The sequence below is a fragment of the Geotrypetes seraphini genome, chromosome 7, assembly GCF_902459505.1.
Source record: "Geotrypetes seraphini chromosome 7, aGeoSer1.1, whole genome shotgun sequence".
Lineage (NCBI taxonomy): Eukaryota > Metazoa > Chordata > Amphibia > Gymnophiona > Dermophiidae > Geotrypetes > Geotrypetes seraphini.
The window spans coordinates 77,820,897-77,841,484 of record NC_047090.1 but is presented as its reverse complement, the minus strand read 5'-3'; the positions used below and the strand labels follow the sequence as shown (position 1 = coordinate 77,841,484).

General features: G+C 41.1%; 1 protein-coding gene and 1 long non-coding RNA gene across 11 annotated transcripts in view; one reads left to right on the top strand and one right to left on the bottom strand.

Annotated features, from left to right (window-relative positions):
- The window catches only part of LOC117363503, a 165,078-nt gene extending 162,278 nt beyond the window's left edge, over positions 1-2,800 (bottom strand). The window contains exon 1 of the long non-coding RNA XR_004540077.1: positions 2,243-2,800. This is a non-coding gene — a long non-coding RNA (uncharacterized LOC117363503). The remainder of the gene's footprint in view (positions 1-2,242) is intronic.
- The window catches only part of MEIS2 (Meis homeobox 2), a 659,015-nt gene continuing 641,168 nt past the window's right edge, over positions 2,742-20,588 (top strand). For 3 of the 10 annotated variants that reach the window (XM_033951329.1, XM_033951327.1, XM_033951337.1), the window contains exons 1-6: positions 4,812-5,051; positions 5,747-5,979; positions 7,450-7,591; positions 7,937-7,987; positions 8,713-8,763; positions 10,545-10,694. In XM_033951329.1, coding sequence (XP_033807220.1) covers positions 5,040-5,051; positions 5,747-5,979; positions 7,450-7,591; positions 7,937-7,987; positions 8,713-8,763; positions 10,545-10,694 — 639 coding nt within the window. In that variant the 5' untranslated portion in view covers positions 4,812-5,039. Of the gene's footprint in view, positions 3,552-3,630; positions 4,477-4,810; positions 5,052-5,147; positions 5,381-5,746; positions 5,980-7,449; positions 7,592-7,936; positions 7,988-8,712; positions 8,764-10,544; positions 10,695-20,588 lie in introns of those variants that run through there. The other 7 variants (XM_033951336.1, XM_033951335.1, XM_033951330.1 and 4 more) reach the window with 5 other exon arrangements.

The window sequence follows — 20,588 nt, the reverse complement described above, 5'->3', positions numbered from 1 at the left end:
TACAATAAAAGAGAATAGCAGAGCTATCAAAGAAGAAAAATAAAATAAATGTTCCGCCAGAGCCACATTTTAAACAAAAATCCCCAAAGAATCTAATGTCCCCTTCAGATTCTACATATTCATGTTGTCTTCAAAATATGGAACGATGAATGTTCAAAACATTCACATAATCCAAGTATTTTCAGTTTAGAAACAATAAATACAAGTTGCAACCAAGATTAAGGGTGAAAGTATGTTTTCCTCCAGTCAGGCGTCAATTGTTCTAACAGATGTAGACACAATTACGAAGATTTAAGTCACACGATTTTTAAATAAACCAGATTACTGTGTACTTTGGTTTGTTAGAAACCCCCCGAAGCAATCTTTTCATAGACGTACCAAAAAAATACACAAAACAAAACCCACCCCACGGATAACTAGATTATGAGTTGAAGATTAAGAACCATTTCATGTAACGGTATTAGACATCTGGATTTATCTACAGTCTAGGCAGCATATTTTGGGGGGTAAAACGTGTTACAAGTTCGCCAGTATTCTGTTAGAGAGTTTTGAAACAAGATTTTAAAACTCAGCAAAGTCTAGGATGTTGGGTTTCTAAACGGTTTACGGGTAAAACTAAAGTTTTAGAACCTTATTTTTGCTTTCTGTCCCTTCTAGAGTATTTGAAGCCTCGCAAGGAGCGATTTAAAAAAAAAAAAATACTCGATTTTAAACGTCCTTGTTTCTTCCTGTGCTATTGTAAAATTGTGAAGAAGATCTTTATCCTCTGGTTGTCTTTGCATTGTTTTTCTTGAAACGGATCCTTGGATCTTAATGCGTTCCAACACAGCTGGATAGGACCCTCTCGAACACAGAGAGCTCTAACCCCAAACTGACCCTAATTTGACACCACGAGACGAAATTTTATCGTGTTAAAAACCATTTGCGTTTACCACTGAAGAGTTGGATGTGAAGAAATGGGCAGTTCTCTACCCCAAGGGCCCAGTTTCATTGTATTTTATAAAAAAATAATCACGTACATTCTCCCCCTTCACGCCCCAGCCTTATTTTGTGAACAGCCATTGGGGGGTTGGCCCTAATATATAGGGCCAACATTTTAAAAACACAATGCCAGCATATTACCCCTCCCTGGACACAGTACTCAGATTTGAGGGCGTTCTGCACCCAGCAGAGCTGGCTCCTATGCATACATACAGGCCAATAGAAAATGGAGAATTTTACCTTCAAATAGTTCGAGCTTAAAATAGTTCGAGCTTATCCTATAATTAAACTAGAAAGAAAAAAAAAAGCCATCTGCTGCTTTTCTAGATTGGGGGGGGGGGCTGACCATCTTAATAGGAACGACTAATATAAGTGCGCGTGTCATGAAAATATTGGAGTGTGCGCTTGGATTTCTTGCTGTAAAGGAATTCCATGAATGATCTCGGGAAATTGTCCGCGAATATTTATAAAAACTCCATTCTACTAAAGGAAATAAAGTAAAACCCGCGCGATTATCATTTACACATGTGGCTTTAATTAATGATATTAGACAGGCTGCAATCCTTATTTATTGTCAACAGGTTAAAAAACTAAAAAAGTTAACCATGCATATCAAAAAGAAAGGGGGGGGAGAGAGGGGGGGAGTACCTACTGTATGTGTAGAAGCATAAAGGTGAATAAAATTGGGTAAAATAGATCTTGAACAGATACAAAAGCTGTAATGACAAGAAAAGTCAGAGTTTTTTTGTTGCTGTTTTCACAGAGATAGCGCGAAAACCGTATCCTTTTCATAAGCTTGTACGAAGAACGCACTGCATTTTCTCTAATTTTGTTACATTTCTTTGCATCCATTTCGGAAAACTATAAATTATTGTTGGAATATGCAGTCATGTAGCATGGGACAGAAAACAAACCCAGTTAATTTGGTAATCTGAAGACAGTTACAGAATTTAGCATCCCTCCCCCCCCCCCCCCCCAGTAACCTAAGCCTAGATACCTTGAAAAATGTGAAGAAGAAGAAGAAAAAAAAGACGTGCTCTTGTTTACAAATGCGGAAGGGGAAAAGGCACTTGCACAACTCGTTCTTTTCTGCACCAAAGGGATTTGGAAAATATTCATTGTCCCGATCACCTTGAAGCACCCCCCAGTCCTCCTGAACACAGATGTACTAAGCACCTCTCCATTTAGAAACCTGAATAAGCTCAAGTATATGCTTGATAATGCCTCCACATAGAGCTATTTTTGGTTGCTTTTTACTCACCTTGCCCATAGACTTGTAATGTCAAAATCAGCCACAGCCTCTCGGATGCAACAAGGGAGTACTTTTAATCTTGGAGATCCTCTGAACAAATTGTTTGTTCTGCCTCAGCGACCTATTATGTTTTAGTGCAAAGTGCACCCAAAGTATCTGAGCGACTTTTTTTTTTTTTTTTTTCCTCAAGCTGTATTTATGCTCCTCGGGGCTTACACTCAGAAAGACTTAAGGGGAGGAAATGGCTATTGGCTTTGGTCTGCCCCTTTTCTATTACCTTTCTTCTCGAGGGCTGATTCCCGGGGACATCATTCTTACGATGACTCATTTAATTAAACTGTTTAATTGCTTTGGTAATCACTATCATCAGCACAGGTACTCAATCAGTCATCATTTTGAAGGCGTTTTATTGACCTCTGGGGCACATTTCCCTCTGTCCATTACACATGACCGTATTCATTGCTTTGAGTTTGCAATATCCCAACACGTCTTAGGACAGATCCGTAAATCCAGGTTTGGTGCCAAACCTTCTTTGTGTGATGCCGGATCACAAAGTGGTATATATAATCATTGACTGGAAAAAAAAAAGGAGACATTGTAAGGAGGGAGGGCTGGCATAGTTTGTGCAGAAGAAAGAAAATAGAGAAAACTTGAGAGAAAGAGTTAGTCCGGCCTTTGCTCCTCCCCCTCTAACTTCAAGCCTTGCCTAAGATCGTCGATCTCTAGGAGATGTGGTAATTGACTGTTGTGAGGGGAAAGGCAGGTTTTAGTTCCAGCAAACTAAGTGGATGACCCCCCTCCCCCCAATAAAAACCCTGGCATCCCTTACTCTCCCCCCCTCCCAAAAAAAAAAAAGCTTATTTTGTTTGTAGTTTTGGTTTTAGTAAAATTTTAAATCATTTGGGCTCGGGGGGTGGGGGTGCACATCTTACTTAATTAGTTAAACGCTATAGTGTAATTAGCGCTACCATTAGAACAAATTACCGCTACATGCAGCCCACAACCAGGACAAAAGCTCCGCAAGCCCACATCAAGCCACACTGTACACAAGCGAAGCGCAGAAGATATGAGAATAATAAAAGATAAAAGCATGCATCATCATATCTCCGCAGAGAGTTTGTAATCAGAATACAAACCGTACTTTAAAAAGAAAAAAAAAAATACGAAAAAAGAAAGGGGGAAACATTCTTTTCATTGCGGGAATTTCCCCCAGTAAATATAAAATGTTAAAAAAAAATAAAAATCCAAACTTGATTCATATAATCGTTATATAGTACCGGCACCCAGAAAGGCTGAAATTGCAGTACTTTATCTTCAGGTAAAAAAAAAAAAAAAAAAATTGGAATGTTAAAAGGGGGGAAAAAAATCCCCCCTCCCCCCAAAACAAGGTAATTAGTTGCTTCTACCAAAAATACACCGAGATAAATAAACCAAACGACGGGTTAACCGAAGTACAGAGCAGCGGTCAAAGGAGCTGGTTTCCTGTTAGAGCACGGATCTTATTTCCCAGCTCCAGCACGTTCTGAGAGACTAAGGACAGACATTAGTGAAGTGCTGCAGGCAGAGAGCAGAGCTCGGGCAGAGCGAGTCGCCGAGAGCGGGCTCCGGAGGGGGGTGGACTCTCTGCCTCTCTGCTCTCGTATCCCGGCTGGTGAGGGCTGGCGAGCAGCGAGCTGCTGCTCCCCCTCCCCCACCTCCCTGCACAGACCAGCCTCCACCTCCCTCCGCGCGCACTACTGGCTCCGGCCGCCACCACTTCCGGGTTCCGTCACCTCTCTCGCTCGCGCCGCTCGGCGCGGCAGAACCAGGCTCTGGTATAAGCCAGTAGCGGCCGGGCTGCCAGCACTGGCCGCTACTCACTCACCGCCGAGGCAGGCACCCGGATCCCCCGCAGGCAGCGCTTTATCCGACCGCCTGGCGACTGTTTGCATTAAAAATTCTTATTTTGGAGAGGAAGGGAAAGGATTCCTTTTTTTTTTTTTCTTCTTTCCTTCTTCATATTGTTCTTTTTCTTCTTCTGTAGTTTTTTTTTGGGGGGAGGGGGTGTTTTGCCTCTCGGTAGATACAGAAAAGAAGGATCTGAAAAGCCAAAAAGCTCATAAGGAGTTACTGCAAAGGGGCAGCGTTAAAAAGAAATAAAAAAAAAACAAACAAACAAGCAAACAACCACCACAAAACAGGAAAACTTAAAGAAAGGAAGGTGAACGTGTGCAGCAAACAACAACAAAACAGGAAAACTTAAGGCAGGTGAAGGTGTACAGCCGGGAGCTTAGGTTGCCTCTGCTCCTGCGCCAATACCTTGACATTCCCTGGCTCTGATTGACAGCTGGGGTGGCAAAAAGCCATGAGAGCTCACATTTTCTATACATGTGGCTCGTTGACGGCCGATTGTAACCTGCAGTTTAGAGCTGACAGTTTTTACTAATATACTTGGTTGTTGTTTTTTTTTTTTTTTTTGCATAAGAAGAGACAAGAAATCGAAAAAACAAACAAACCCCAACCCCCCAAACAAACATAAAAGGAAAATAAAAAGAACTCTTCGTCTGGACTCTTCCTAAACTCTCCCTTGGCTTTTTTTTTTTTTTTTTTGCTGTTCCGATTTGGAGTTTTGCTTTGGTTTTTCCTCTGATTGCATTGGCGACTAAAAGAAGTCTATAAGTGGTTTAGAAAATAAATAAACCAAAGCACGACCCTCTCCCGAAAGCAGGGGGGGGGGGGATCTACCTGGGAATCCGTTTTCTCATAAGCGCACTGAGGATATCATTAAGTAGACGCCACGTTCGGGAGATTATTGGAGCGCAGGCTGATGGCGCAAAGGGTAGGTTGAGATCTGCAGCGTTTGCCCAGATCAATCCTTCGGGAGGAGGCCTTGGCCGAGCAGCTGCGTGCCGGGGCTGTGCCTCCGCTTCCCGTCCCCCGCCGGTTCCGGGTCGCCCCGGGACGTCTCTGCTTCCCATCCCATGCCGGCTGCTTCTTCCTCTCCCCCCTTTGGCTCTTGCGATCTCTTGCTAGCGGTGCTGGGCGCCAGCTCTTCCTGATCCCCAGCCTCTTGGAAAGAGATCTCAGTCTGCTGCTGCCTCCTTCTTTCTCTGGCTCTCAAGCCATCAACAGCTATTCAGGGAACACTTAGAACTCACCATGTTTCTGGTAACTTTGATTGCTCTGCTGATCCTTCTGCTAACTATACAATCTGAATCATTTTAAATACAGTAGTACTTCGTTTAAGATAATTTCCACATTTCCTGGTTTCTTTCTGTTATGCAAATCTTTTTTTTTATTTTTGGTTTTTATCCTTTTCTGACTGTTTCCTTTTTCCATTTTTTTCTCTCTCCAGCCATTCTCATCCCAGCTCCGTTTGGTTTGCATTGATTTAATTTAGAAAACGGTTCTTTCTGATTTGTCTTTTTCAGCGATGTTGCGTTTCCCCCCAATGCTTTCCTACTTGATTGCTCATTCTCTTGTTTAATGCTTTTTAATTTTAATTTTCATCCTGTGTCATTTTTTCCCCCCCAGTACGATGAGTTGCCCCATTACGGCGGCATGGATGGAGTAGGGGTCCCGACTTCGATGTACGGAGACCCTCATGCACCCCGGCCGATACCCCCGGTTCATCACCTGAACCACGGACCACCTCTCCACGCGAGTCAACATTATGGAGCCCACGCACCCCATCCCAATGTCATGCCTGCTGGCATGGGATCTGCTGTCAACGATGCCCTGAAGCGGGACAAAGATGCTATTTATGGGTAGGTCTGGAACCAAGTGCCTAATTATATTGTGCGTTTTATAGATCTCGCTATACCGTGGCGGGCAGTTTTAATTTACTGCGTATTCTGTGATTGTCTTACGGGCCAAGAGATCGCATCAGCCCGAGGAGCTCAGCTTTGGGAAAGGGAGGAAAGGGACTTGCCGAGTTTGGGGGAAAGGAAGATTCAAGCCAGTCAACTGCAGAGCGCAGAACCCTGAAAGAGCAAGGGACAACTTTGACACAAAGTGCATTGTCCCTGCCGGCTGAAGACTGTCCTTAGGACTACATCCAACGCAATCACGTGGAGAAGTACAATCGGGATCAGAATTTGAAAATGCAAAAGAAGGAAGGGAAGGCACTTTTGGAGAACAAAAAAAAAGTTTGCTGCTGACTTGTAACTCTTGCCCGGAGGACAGAGGGCCGAAGTTGGGGGAAAAAGTACATTTCAGTATAGAGCCTGAATTCTTTGAAAGGTCTCAATTCTTTTCAGCAACAGCAAAGAAAGATGCAAAGAAACCATTGAAGGGAAACACATACACACACTCCAAAAAGGGGGGGGGGGACGTGTGATCCCTACATATCACCAACAAACCTAATTGGAGTCGCGGCTTCAGCTGCTCACACCTCCTAGAAAACTATTTGAATGTAAAAATCCGAGAAAGTGCTGGAGGCTCCTTAAATGTATTTCAAGAGTCCACATGATTCATTTTACGCTGACTGAAAATATATTTCACCCGTGAATGCTGCAGGACGACTACAGAAAATGCATATAGAAAAATAAAAGAATGTGTGGATTGGGTTTATAATTAAATTATATATCACTTTTACATGACTTACTGGAAAATATATCTATAACTATATGACTATATGTTCTTAGTTATTAAGTGGGCAACTGCGTTGCGCTTCAAGCAACTCTTCAGTTTAATATACTGGATTTCATATATGTAACATCTGCCCCTCCCCCCCTGCATTTTGAAGGGTATGATTTTTTGTGTTTCCTATGTTAGATGCTATTTTCTGTATTTTTAAAAAAATTGAATTGTCATATGTTCCCGTTTTTTTTTAATAACATCTTGTCTTTTAGTTGTATTATATTATACTGGTTGAAAATTGGCAGTGCACGTTGCAAGTTAACTGGGGAGAAGGGCTACGAGGGGGGTCGTTGAAAAGTTCTCAGCCCAACCAAGAAGGGAATGATGTGGGAGCCATGAAACGTCACAAGTTATTCCACACTTTTCGTTTCAATGATACGAAACGAAACGAAAAGTGTCGAGAAAAGCGTGGAATAACTTGTGAAGTTTCATGGCTCCCACATCATTCCCTTCTTGATTGGGCTGAGAACTTTTCAGCGGCCCCTGGAAGTGTTCCTCTTATAAGAGCGACTTTTGTTTCTGTATACAGCAATTTCCCCCACTTGTTGATTGATTTAATTAAATTAAATTTTTTTTTTGTCTTGATTTGCCGGTAGCCACCCGTTGTTCCCACTCCTAGCCCTGGTCTTTGAGAAGTGCGAGCTGGCAACCTGCACCCCCCGGGAGCCCGGTGTGGCCGGCGGGGATGTCTGTTCCTCGGACTCCTTCAACGAAGATATCGCTGTGTTCGCCAAGCAGGTCACTTTTAACTCCTTAATTCACCAAATCACCAGCCCTAAGAAACAAAACACTCCGTGCATCCTCTGGTACACGCAGAGCGAGCAGTTTAAAAAGGATCCAAGGCATTTGGTGGTTCCTGTAATTTTTTTTTTTTCCCCATTCTGCATGTGCTTTGTGTTTGAGCTTGAATTCTTTAAAGTTGTCTTCTTCCTTATGGCTTTGGATATGCTTTAGCAGCTGTTTGTCTCATAGCATCACATAATATCAGTAGTTTTCCTTATGACTGTGCATTCACTCCTCTTGGATTGTTTGGCGATTAGTATCTGCAGTTTTTGCTGATTTCCCATCCTCTCTCTTCCACAGGTTCGCGCCGAAAAGCCACTTTTTTCTTCAAATCCAGAGTTGGACAATTTGGTAAGATTTATGTGCTTTGATTCATTTGTGTGGCCATCTGACAATGTGGCGAATATGCATATAAAATCAGGTTTTCTGAAATCAAGAGGGAAAATGTGACAATTAAAAAAAAAAAAACCAAAGCAACGCGCGTTAAGGTACTGTGACGCAAATAATTTTTTTGTTTTTTTTTTTCCTTCAGAACCCCACTTTAAAAGTGAAAACGCCAAAGGGTATTAGCGCTAAGCACAATTTAGCGAGGAACTGCTTAGCAGGAAGAGTTCAAAACTTTTAATGCAATTCTTTTGCTAATTCGGACCGATTCCCATTCAAAGAGCTTAAATCCGATCTCAAAGAAAGTCCCCCCAACTCCTTGATCTTTGCACTGTTTCGTGTTTGCTCTTCGGTATGTTTTGTGCTGGGAGCTTAGTTGAGAGACACTCCGGCCTTGGATGCTGGGTGGGGAAGGGGACTGGGGAAATCCGGAGGATGGGGAAACAAATACACAAACCGTAACACTAATCCATTACAACTAAATAAATATGATTGAAATGCTGTGCTTTGGGTTAAATTTGAGCCAAATTATTGAACCGTGAGCAATGAATGAGCTGAAATCCCGGATAATTAGAACTAGCTGTGACAGGATCCCTGTTTGGTCTTGCAGCACCGCGGGAGAAAGATTAAGGGGAGCAAGCCTAGCCTGCAACTTTTTTTTGGTAAACATTTCATTCCATACTTTGTTTCAGATGATTCAGGCCATACAAGTATTACGGTTTCATCTACTGGAATTAGAAAAGGTAAGACGGACTTCGAGTCCTTTCCTTCCTCCCAGTTCTCCAACTTAAATTCATTTCTATCTGTTCTTAAAAGGAGGAAGATAATATTATATTTTATCCTTTATTTAAAAAAAAAAAAAAAAAAAAAAGTGCAAGGGAGAGTGTGGCGCTGTGGTTAAAGCTACAACCTCAGCACCCTGGGGTTGTGGGTTCAAACCCACGCTGCTCCTTGTGACCCTGGGCAAGTCACTTAATCCCCCCATGGCCCCAGGTACATGAGGTAGATTGTGAGCCCGCCGGGACAGACAGGGAAAAATGCTTGAGTACCTGAATAAATTCATGTAAACCGTTCTGAGCTCCCTTGGGAGAACGGTATAGAAAATTGAATAAATAAAAAAAGAATACATAAAATAAATTCTTTAAGGCTGGGAAGCCTTGATAGCCAAATCAATAGCAGGTATTTTCCATCAATCTTTTGAAAAGGTCCTATTGTAGGTTTCTTCTCTATAGTATAGTTTGTAGAACTATTAATTGACATGCATGTCTAGTTATACATTTCTTATTACCTTATTATACCCTCATTTGGATCAGGAATGCTAATTTCCCTTGTTAATAAATGGTAGTTTTTCTGTAAAGCATAAAGGGAACTCTCTATTGATAAATCAAGGTTTGTTTGGGGTGTTTTTAACGGTATAGGTCAAACTAACTTAGGGCTCCTTTTTACAAAACTGCGCTAGCGGTTGTAGTGCACACGTAGCGCGCGCTAAATTGCCCCACGCGCTAGACGCTAATGCCAGCATTGAGCTGGCATTAGTTCTAGCCACGTAGCTCGGGTTTAGCGCACGCTAAAATTCTGCGTGCGCTAAAAATGCTATCGCAGCTTTTTAAAAGGAGCCCTTAAACCAGGGGTGTCCAATGTCAGTCCTCGAGGGCCGCAGTCCAGTCGGGTTTTCAGGATTTCCCCAATGAATATGCATTGAAAGCAGTGCATGCACATAGATCTCATGCATATTCATTGGGGAAATCCTGAAAACCCGACTGGATTGCGGCCCTCGAGGACCGACATTGGACACCCCTGCCTTAAACTCTGGTTGATGAAACCTTATGCCAGTGGTTCCCAACCCTGTCCTGGAGGAACACCAGGCCAATTGGGTTTTCAGGCTAGCCCTAATGAATATGCATGAAGCAAATTTGCATGCCTATCACTTCCATCATATGCAAATCTCTCTCATGCATATTCATTAGGGCTAGCCTGAAAACCCGATTGGCCTGGTGTTCCTCCAGGACAGGGTTGGGAATCACTGCCTTATGCTAACATATGGGGTCCTTTTACTAAGGCACGCTAGCCGTTTGAGCGTGCGCTAAACGCTAAAGTGTCCATTATTCTATATTCTAGCGCGCCTTAGTAAAAGAGGGGGCTTTTGAGGTCTTTTCTGCCAGGACAAACCCGGCTCCTAGCTAGTTTTCTGTCTTTGCTAAAATGTAAATACTCTAGGGATGCCTCGGAGTGTCAAGGCCTGAATATTTTGATGTCGTCGTCTAAGTGGATTTTCCTATATAGTGTTCCAAAGTGAGCTTTGTATTTATATGTCTGTTCTCCTGCATTCTTGTGGTAGTGGTGCAGTCTCTTGAGAATAATATCTACAGCGACAATGTCTCTCTATTGCTTCCTTGCCTACAACTATTATGCTCCTTAATTATAGTAAGTGTTGAAATAGATCATAGGGTTGCCCTCTTCTCCGCACAAACGCCGCAATCCCAGTGGCCCCTGGTGACCATTCCTCGTGTGCTTTACTTTGCAGGTCCACGAGTTGTGTGATAATTTCTGCCACCGGTATATTAGCTGTTTGAAAGGGAAAATGCCTATAGATTTAGTTATCGATGAAAGGGATGGCAGCTCAAAATCCGACCATGAGGAGCTCTCGGGATCTTCTACTAACCTAGCAGACCATGTAAGTTTCTTTTTTTTTTCCCCCTGCTTCCTCTGGTTATTAGGGAAAATGTAAAATCTGCTCACTACTGGTTGCTTATCTCATGTAAATCTTGCCTCTTGGCAGTTTCACTCACTTGCTGCTTTTATTTACTTGCTGGCTTAGTCCGTTTGGCTGTGAAAGAGTGATTTGGTTAGTTAAGCTTTTTCCAGTGCAGTTTAAAAGCATCAGGATATTATTATTTCTCGATGTAGTGCTGGGTCATGCTTTTAATTTGTACAATTAATATTGGGGGGAGAGAGGATGATGGATGTTAAGCAAAAAACTTTGAAGATCTCTGCGGGTTTATTTAAATGTTTTAAATAGAACAGAGGCAAATGTAACTGTCAGCTATGCATTATACTGGAGTGAAGCTGTGTGCAGACTATGTCAACATATTGTATTTCTTAGCACCTCGAGCAGTGCCATAATAAAAGATCACAACCTTAATGAACCAATAATTGATCATCTCTAATGGATAGCTGATAAGAATTATGATGGAGGTACTGCAGTTTAGTGTACACATTGATTTTAGCTTATGATTGATGAATTACAATTATTGTTTGCATTTAATATTTTTTTTGGTACAGCAGAGGTGATTGTTTTGTCTGCTTCTGGTGCTGCCTTTACTTTTTTTTTTTTTTTTTTTTACCTCCCTAATAGATTCTGATTTGGCTTGGGATTGGGAAAATCATTGAATTGTTTGTTAATGCTTAACTTCAATCCTGATTCTACAGTTTTGAATGGCATTGAAAAGGGCTGCAGCCGGTAGAGAGGAAAAATAAAAGAGATTAGGTTAGAAAGAGTGGGTGTGAACGTCGGTTTATTTATAGGAGCTGCATCCCCAGAGAGGCAGGGAGTTACAATTTTAGATTCAATTGAACTCATAATCTTAATGCAACAGTATTTTAATAGCAGAAGCATTCAGTTAGCACTCATTGGGGAACCTGCTGTTGATCTGTAAATGTTGCAATTCTAGGAGAGCCTGAGCATCTTAGTTTTAGGTGATAAAGCTGTCAAAGCTGGATTAGAAGGCTATTTGAGAAACGCTATTTTGCAAGCTTGTTTTGATTTCTCCACATTGTCAATATTGTTTACTGTATTTTTCAGTTAAAGATTCTTTTCTTAAAGAACTATCATACTTCTGTGTAGATTCAGGACATGTGTTTGAATTTAAAGTTGTGTGCCTTTTGTTTCGTGGACTCTCTTTGAGAAATAAAGCATCATGATAACCTTATTTGATCAAATAAAAGTAAATAGAGCAGCTAGCAAGTGTTTATTTTCGAATCCAGTCTGCGCTCTTATCCTTCACATCATATGTAAATAATGAGCTCTCTCAGCCATGACAAGAGGTTCCAACGTGTTTATTTGATGACATTTTCAACAATAAATTCTTAGAGCTTTTGCCATATTTAAACTTGCAAACAGATGAGTGGCAACATAGCAGTATAATAACTTGTCCAAAATTATTTTTTTTACGAACTACAGTTAAGAGGCCTATAGCTCAAAGGGACCCAGTTACCTTCAACCTGGCTTTATTTGTGTAAAAGTGTGTTTTATGTAGACTTTGCAGAAATGAAGCATGGTGACATTTACACAGAGGAGATTAGAAAAAAAACAAAACAAAAACTGGCTTGGTTAGGGTTCTGACAGGTGGTAACTGCTTAAGCCAATTTGCTGTGCTCTGCTGTAATATTTAAATTCCCACACAATGAGAGGACAAGGTTGGAAATTTTGAACAGTTGATAACCATTATGTCCCCTAGAGAGAGTTTCCCATCGCGTTTCTGAGCCTTCCAAGTAAATATGACAACCCGTTTATTTTACACCCATTAGGTTTTATCACTTAATTGGATATTAGGATTTAAAGCCTTTTATTTCCTGCAGATTTGAGCTCTAAGATTTTACTTTGAACCCCCTGCTATTTGTTTTGAAAGGACTCCATAATGAGCCTATCCAGGATCCCAACTGGGAGTCCTGAGTTGCCCATTGCAGGTTCTGGAGCTGAGCTTTACCGCATTTGGATCCTTTTTGTTTTTTAATTGTGGAAATATGTCACCTTTTTAGCTGCGATCGATTTATGGAGGGTTGCAAAGCTTGAGTTCAGTGTACAGATATCGTCAGTAGCAATCGGCAAGCTTGTTTCCCATTTTGCTTTCCTAGAAACTTCTTTGGTGAGAGTTGATGTAGGAGTGGTGTTTCGTGCCTTGTATCTGTTGGCCAACTATTTCAAACCACGGGACTTCCTCCTGGTTTTATTTGCACATTAAATGGTAAGATCATTTCAGCTTATTGGGCTGTGAATAATGACAGCTTAAAAAAAAAAGGGAGCACAGTTTAATTTGTTTTGTGCCAGGATTTTCCTTGTGGAGGTGACAGTTTGGTGACAGCTGTTTGACACCCCCAAAACATATACACCTCTTTTCTTATTAAATGGTGTCAAATTATATCATATGTGCATTTGTCTGTAGGAGAGAGAGAGGAGATAAAGAAGAGAGAGAGAGAGTGGGAATATTTTCTACTAAAACTCTTTTCAGTATTAGTATTTATTTGCCAGAACTTAAAATAAAGCTGCTGCAGCTCGGCAATAAGAATGCCTGTACTTCAGGCAGAAAAGGCTCTGCTGTGTACTGTTTCTTTTTTAACACTTTCCCATCTGCTTAGTCCTTGACCCCCACTACCTCACTAACTACAAATGCACAAAAGGTCTGCAAAGCATGCATCTCGTGTGACATCATATGGTATGAACAATTATAAAAGGATACAATAGTATGATGTTATCAGAATCTGATAGGAAGGTTTTGCCAAGTCATAGATTCTGTTTCAGCAAAATTGTCATTTCTGCTAAAGCGTAGTACCTTAGTGGTGACCTCGTTATATTTAGTAAACAGACTATTTCCTAATTATCTGTACTCTGCATTTAAACAAGGTAATGATCCTTGTTTTCATGCCTTCGAGATGTTGGCTGTACTTGACAAACAGGTTCATATCATACAATTTTCTCTCCTGTGACGCAAACATTTCTGGGTACAGTCGCTTTTAGAGTTTTGAGGTTTTTGGCCATAAAGAGAAACAATGTTGTTATCTTTCATAATTATTATTGGTTGAATTCTCTCTCTAAGCTTAAAAGAACCACTCCCATCCCAACCAAATAAAAAAGACCCTCCCCCCCAAAAAAAAAAACCACAAACCAAAACCAACAACCCTGCATTAGCCTTCTGGTTTGAAAACCCATAAACTATTTTTCAGCTTATTCTTTTTTCCCCTTTATTTGCATTTCCTTTGTGTGTAGCTCGGACTAATGGCTGGGTTCCCCCTCCTCTCTCTAGCAAGATCTGGCGCGGGATGCTCTGTAATTAGCTGTGCTCTAGCCTTGGAGTTCAAAATTAGCAGATCACAATAAAACATTTTTTTTATAGTCAAATGCACATTAAAGCAAAAAAAAAAATAAAATAAAGTTGTATTTATACAGTATTTTTAACCAGTATGCTGAACATTTTAAATATTAGCTCTCTGCCTGAAGCATAACTAGGAAATTGTCCTTTGCACAGTAATTTGGAAAGCTTCTAAAAATGAACATTGAAGCATGTTGGATTTCTTTCTAAACAGCATAAGAACACTGGTGTATTTGCTTTTGAGAGTGTTTCATTTTCCAAAAATTATTAGCTGGAGGCTAATAATTTGGAACCTCTTGCTGTATTCTGAATGGGCTTTTGCCTAGGAGCTGTAGCTTCGGATAAGATGCCAGCACTGACATAGGAAAGAAAATACAGGTGCACTGTTCATACTTGTGACAAGGCATTGTAAAAATGATAAGTAGTTGCACTAGCAGCATCTAGGTGAAGAGTTGGAAACTGTAAAGCTTTATTCAGCTCCTCCGGGCCTTGTGTTTGTTCTGTTTACTCTGTGGCCAGCTGTAGCTTTTCTATGAATTACCAGACAAGGAATGTAGGTAGCAAAAGGGTTGTACTCTGATTAAATGCAATTATGTTCTGACAATTATGGGCTATTTATTTTAAAAGCGCAATGTTCCAGCTTGATGTTCAGAGTGATGTTGTGCGCTTCTGTTTTTGGTTTCAGATCATTCTGACACCTTTTAATTTACATTTTGGGTTAGTATTTTTGATGAGTTCATTCTATTTGATTGTATTTTAGAAGTAATATTTTGCAACCTTAAAACCCTATAGTACAAAGAGGGTTGTTTCTGTTATGTGGCAGTGACAGATTTATTGTTTCCACTTCTCATTTGCACTACCAACTGGCATTGCTTAGTGCCATGTTCAAAAGTGAATCCATTCATAAACAATAGGAATAATACCATTATTACAAAGCAAGTACAGTATATCAAAATAAAATTTAAAAGCGCTCAAGAATAAGCACTCGCAATCCTATACCTGAGAATTCCATACCACAAATTGACCCCCCTCTTTTACAAAGGTATGCTAAGCTTTTTAGCGCGCTAAATACTAACGCGTGCATGTTATCCGTTGGACGCGTTGATGTAGCGCGCCTTTGTAAAAGAGGGCCTGAGTCTTCCCTGGAGATGATTTTTTTAAAAACCAGATCCTTAGCAAATCTGTCTTTTTTTTTTTTGGGGGGGGGCGTTGCTGCCCTTATTGACAGATGGCATATATGCTTGGGACTTTTGCAAATCAGATCTTAAAAGCCAGGGAGTTTACATAAGGATGATACATGTTTAAAGTATGAACATTGCAAAGATAAGAGGATGGAGCACATCGAGTATGGCTTTAGTAAAATGAGAAACCTAGCCTAATAGACTGACACGTGTTCGTATGTCACGAAGCAGTGTTTTGTTGGGTTTTTTTGGACAGTGAGATAAGAGAAACTTTGGGAAAGAAGTGACTCTGGTTCTTATTCCAGGCCAAAACCCCCCCCACCCCATATGAAAATCTCGGTTAAAAGTAGCAAATGTCACTTTTTCCAAATTTCTGTATATACATTTGTGTTCAACTGTAGGTCTGGCCTTTATTGTTGAGGTCCTTTAATTACTTTTGTTACTATGTGCAAGTCCTTATGTGTGAGTATATTTTTATATGCATCTAGCATTGTATATCAAGTTTTAAATAAACAGCCTCTGGAAAGCAGAAAGTCTCCTTTTAATCTGAGCGAGCTCACTGCACTTGCAAAATTGATTTATTCAGGCCCCTTGGATAAAAAGCCATTTTGTCTTAACAGGAAGCTGCTACATATTTGTTTTATCTTTTCCTAAGCTGCTAAGAAAACTATTTTAGTTGCTTTCATCAGTCCTGATAGATGTATAATATATACAGAAATAAGATATGATCCGATAAATTTATTGTTCATTTGTTAATGTGAAAAAAAACCCCAATCATTCAGTGTAGAGACTTCTAACCCATATACTGAGACCTGACTTAATAAATTATCTCTTTTGTAATAAATCTGCTTTGCAGGAGCTTTTTCTCTGAAATACCAGAATGGCTAAAAATACTGTTTGCACCAAGAGATTCGTAGTATCAACCAAAAGGCAAACACATCAGATTTGCTTCATATAGCCAGAGACTCTTGTGGTTTTCGGTGTTCTGTTCTAGGTTTAGCAAAATTCAATGATGGTGCTAAATCAATTTTTTTTTTTTTTCTTTTCAACCTCCCAGGGAGAAAACACTGGCAAAATTGTGTTTTCTGGGGAAGAATGTGTGTAAATGAGAAAGCATGGATAGTAGCAGAGTGATCTCCTGTGGCCTTGCAAGTACAAGCTTTCCCCATATTGTCTTCTGCTTTTATATTAATTACAACTTGCATTATCAACTGCGAGTCTGTAGCCCAACAAATAGAAAATACTGCCCCTGGAGACCTTGCTTCCTGTATCTATTTTCCAGCTCTTTCCATTGTTCTCTGCTCAGTATTTGCTGCTTTTCACTTTGATAACTTTGCTCTTTAACACAATTAGGTAAGAACAAATAAAATGCCACATTTTACTCCAGTTTTAAAACCTACCGGAAATACATGCATGTAGGTACTCCAAGGTCTGACCCTGATCAAATGTGTGTGTGGTGCTGTAGGAGAGTGTGAAAATATAATTTCTAGAACAGGATTAAGTGAATAGCAGTCATACTGATGTACTGATGCTGCTTCCAGACACATCTGCCTATCTAGGGTTAGGTAGTAGTCTCTGGTTAAGTCAGCCAAAGACATATGATAGTTTTTGTCTGTAGTAGGATTCCCGGAATGGGAAGCAGGCAAAGTCTGCAGATTACTTCTCCACTGAATGGTGGCATAGGATCTGGAAAAAATCAGACAAGGCCTTCTGTCTGTAACAGCCACCTTTCTCTTGGATTGAGCCCTCTTGTGCTGGCAGATACCAAGCATTTAGCCACCCAAAACCCAGCCCTGGTTAGGTGCCAGATGTATGAGGAGAACCTGAGAAGATGAGGAACGCAAGCATGCATGTAGGAGCTCACCATGAAGACTCAGAATAAAAGCAGTCCTGGAATCCAGCAGGAATTTGGCACTAGGTCAAGGAGGCTTCTGTACTGAAGGATCAGAAATGGATATGCAGCGAAGGAGCCAAAGTGCTAGGAGATACAGGAGAGATGCAGACCAAACTCTGACAAAGAGGCAAAACCAAGACTGTACTTATCTACAAATGACCGTGAGATCAAAGCAGGTGACTAGCCTCATGCATTCTGCTGTCACTTGCTGGTAGAAGATCATAGGTTAATCTAGACAATTCTCTCCCATGAGCTGACAGTGGAACCTCACATTATTCCCACTTCATAAAGGTGGTCTTCAGATGATCCACTGAATATTTGGCCATAAATTTCTTCAGAAGTACAGGACCATGAAATTCAGCTGGACTGAACCAGACCAAAGCCTTTCATAAGGTATTTAATTTTATGAAATACTCTAGAGCAGGGGTAGGGAACTCCAGTCCCCGAGAGCCATATTCCAGTCGGGTTTTCAGGATTTCCCCAATGAATATGCATGAGATCTATTTGCATGCACTGCTTTCAATGCATATTCATTGGGGAAATCCTGAAAACCCGACTGGAATACGGCTCTCGAGGACCGGAATTCCCTACCCCTGCTCTTGAGTCTCTTCCAGCTCAAATTCTGGATACCTGCTCACCAGAGAGGCCAAAGTAGACAAACAGTAAACAAAGGTATCCAAATCTGGAGAAACCAAGACAACCAAAAACCCTTCTTACACCCTCCCCCTAGGAACTAGTATAGGCAACGAGCAGGAGTTTAAAAAAAAAATATCAACAATATTCAGTGTTTTTCCATTTATTTATTCAATTTTCTATACCATTCTCCCAAGGGAACTCAGAACAGTTTTCATTAATTTATTCAGGTACTCAAGCATTTTTCCCTGTCTGTCCTGGTGGGCTCACAATCTGTGTAATGTACCTGGGGCAAAGAGGGGATTAAGTGACTTGCCCAGGGTCACTTGGAGCAGCGTGGGTTTGAACCCACAGCCTCAGGGTGCTGTGGCTGTAGTTTTAACCACTGTGCTACACTCACCCACTTTCCAGTAGATGCCTGCATGAGGATTAAACACTATGAAGCATAAATAAACATAGATATGTAGATGTGGAGAGACATTTTTGATACGACATCTAAATCAGAGTTTGGACATTTTGTGAAGTGCATCAAAAAATTGGGTGGAGAAAATGACCATTTTCTCAAAACATCTATCTTTTTAAAATTTTTTTTAGATGTGTTCATCCTTAGTGCGTCTATCTTTTTTGACCATTGATGGAAAGAAACATCCAAAAGAAAAACACAGAAAACAAGCCATTGGGATGTAGGAGGAGCCAGCATTTTTAGTAGTCTGGTCATACAGACATCCCTGCAGGGTAGTGGAGCATCCTAGGGGGCACTGCAGTGAACTTCACATAAAGGGTCCAAGGTACACATTTCACCATAACTCCTTTACAGTGTATGAGGAGCCCTCCAAAATTCACCCTTATGCCCTTATGCCTGCAGGGGTCACCTATATGTCAGTACAGTAGGGTTTTATGGGCTCACACTTTCTACTAGTTACAGTGGAATATGGCCCCGGGTCCCCTTCTCTGGAGTAGTACTGACCACCAGGCTTGCTCCTCTACTAGGACTGGCCATAATATCTGCTGCTGTCATACAGACAGATATATGCTGTTTAATTCACATCTTTGGGGGGGAGGTGGGGGGAAGTAAGGGGGGTCCATGACCTCATACCTCCAGTGGTCATCTGCTCAGTTTGGACACCTTCTTGGCACTTATTCTTTAGTAAAACAGGTCTAGCCCAAGCATCCAAATTGTGCCCTGGACGTTTTGTGAAATGTTTGATTTTCACTGCAAAACGTTCAGGTCATAAGCCTGCCCTAGTTCCGCCCGTTGAAATTTAGATGAACCACTGACAATCATCATAGAAAACCATCTAGAAAACAGGTTTCAAAAATGGTGATTTAACGTTTTAAATGAAAACAAACTGTGGAGGAACAAATGTTCTTGACTTTCTTTTATTTCTTACGGAGTCTGTCATAGGGGAAAACACCCTCCAGGGATTCAAGACAAAGTTAGACAAGTTCCTGCTGAACCAGAACGTACTCAGGTAGGGCTGGTCTCAGTTAGGGCGCTGGTCTTTGACCTGAGGGCCACCGCATGAGCGGACTGCTGGGCAAGATGGACCACTGGTCTGACCCAGCAGCGGCAGTCTTATGTTCTTATATCTTCAGACAGTGGTAAAATTAGACCACATCAAATTAGACCACATGGAAAAGACTACCATGACCCGACGCGGGCCGTGTTTCGGCTAGCAAGCCTTTTTCAAGGGTCAAGTCAAAGCAGGTAGTTGATTAAACGGAATTGATTGTAGTCATGAAGAGTCCAGAGTGGTGAGCTGTATATCTGGCACCCTTTATGTGAACTTCACAGTGGTGCCCTCTTAGGTATCCAACTGCTCTGTTGGCATGTCTATGTGGCCAGTCTATTAGAATGGTGGCCCCTCACATGTCTAAATGGTACTGATTTGGACATTTCAAACTTGGATGTTTTTGTACTTGAAAATGGTGAATAAAGTTAGACGTCCTGGCGGTCTATATGTTTTGGTGGCCAAGACGTTCAAATAGGTGATTTAAAAAATATATATTTGGACATTCCTTTCAAAAATGGATGTTTCCGTGCTTCTGAATTTAGACATTTAGGAGGAAATGTCCAAATTCCTTTTCGAAAATGGCCCTCCACATATCTAAAATATTTCTGTGTTCTGAAATGTATGTCTATTCTGATTAAGAGGGGAAGTTATCATTGTGGGCTACCGTTAAGTTGTGCTGTTTTAACGGTAGCCCATGTTGTCTTATATACTGTCCATTTTGTATTGGCTTTAGTTGTTGTATCTGGCTGTTGTTGTTTGTTTTATTCTGTAGTTCTCTGAACTGACCCAATCCTGCTGTTAGCTCCTCCCATCTGACCCATTGCTGCTCTGACATCTGGAGACTGTAGGGCACAGTCACTGCAGGCAGATATCTCTCGTGCATGCTGAAGAAGAGTGCCAAAGGCGAAGGTCATGCTCCTTTGCACACTCCTTCGCACACCTCCTAAGAACTGCAGCTATTTTTTATTTTTAGTTTTCCGGTGTTTTATAATGACTGTTTCCCAGAACCAGGCTTTATAGTGCTGATGTGCTCTGGAATATGACGGGTAACTTGTTTAAAACTTACAGTATATCCTATCCAAATGTGGTTGCTGATGGTCAAGTCAGTGCTAATTTACATTGTGCTTTGATTAATGCCAGGAGTCTGCATAATGTGTTTTTAATTCATGATTTATTTGGTCAGTTTCAGTTAAATTTCTTGACAGTTACTGAGGCATGGCTTAGGGATGGAGTGTCTCCAATCCTGCATCAAGTCAGTCT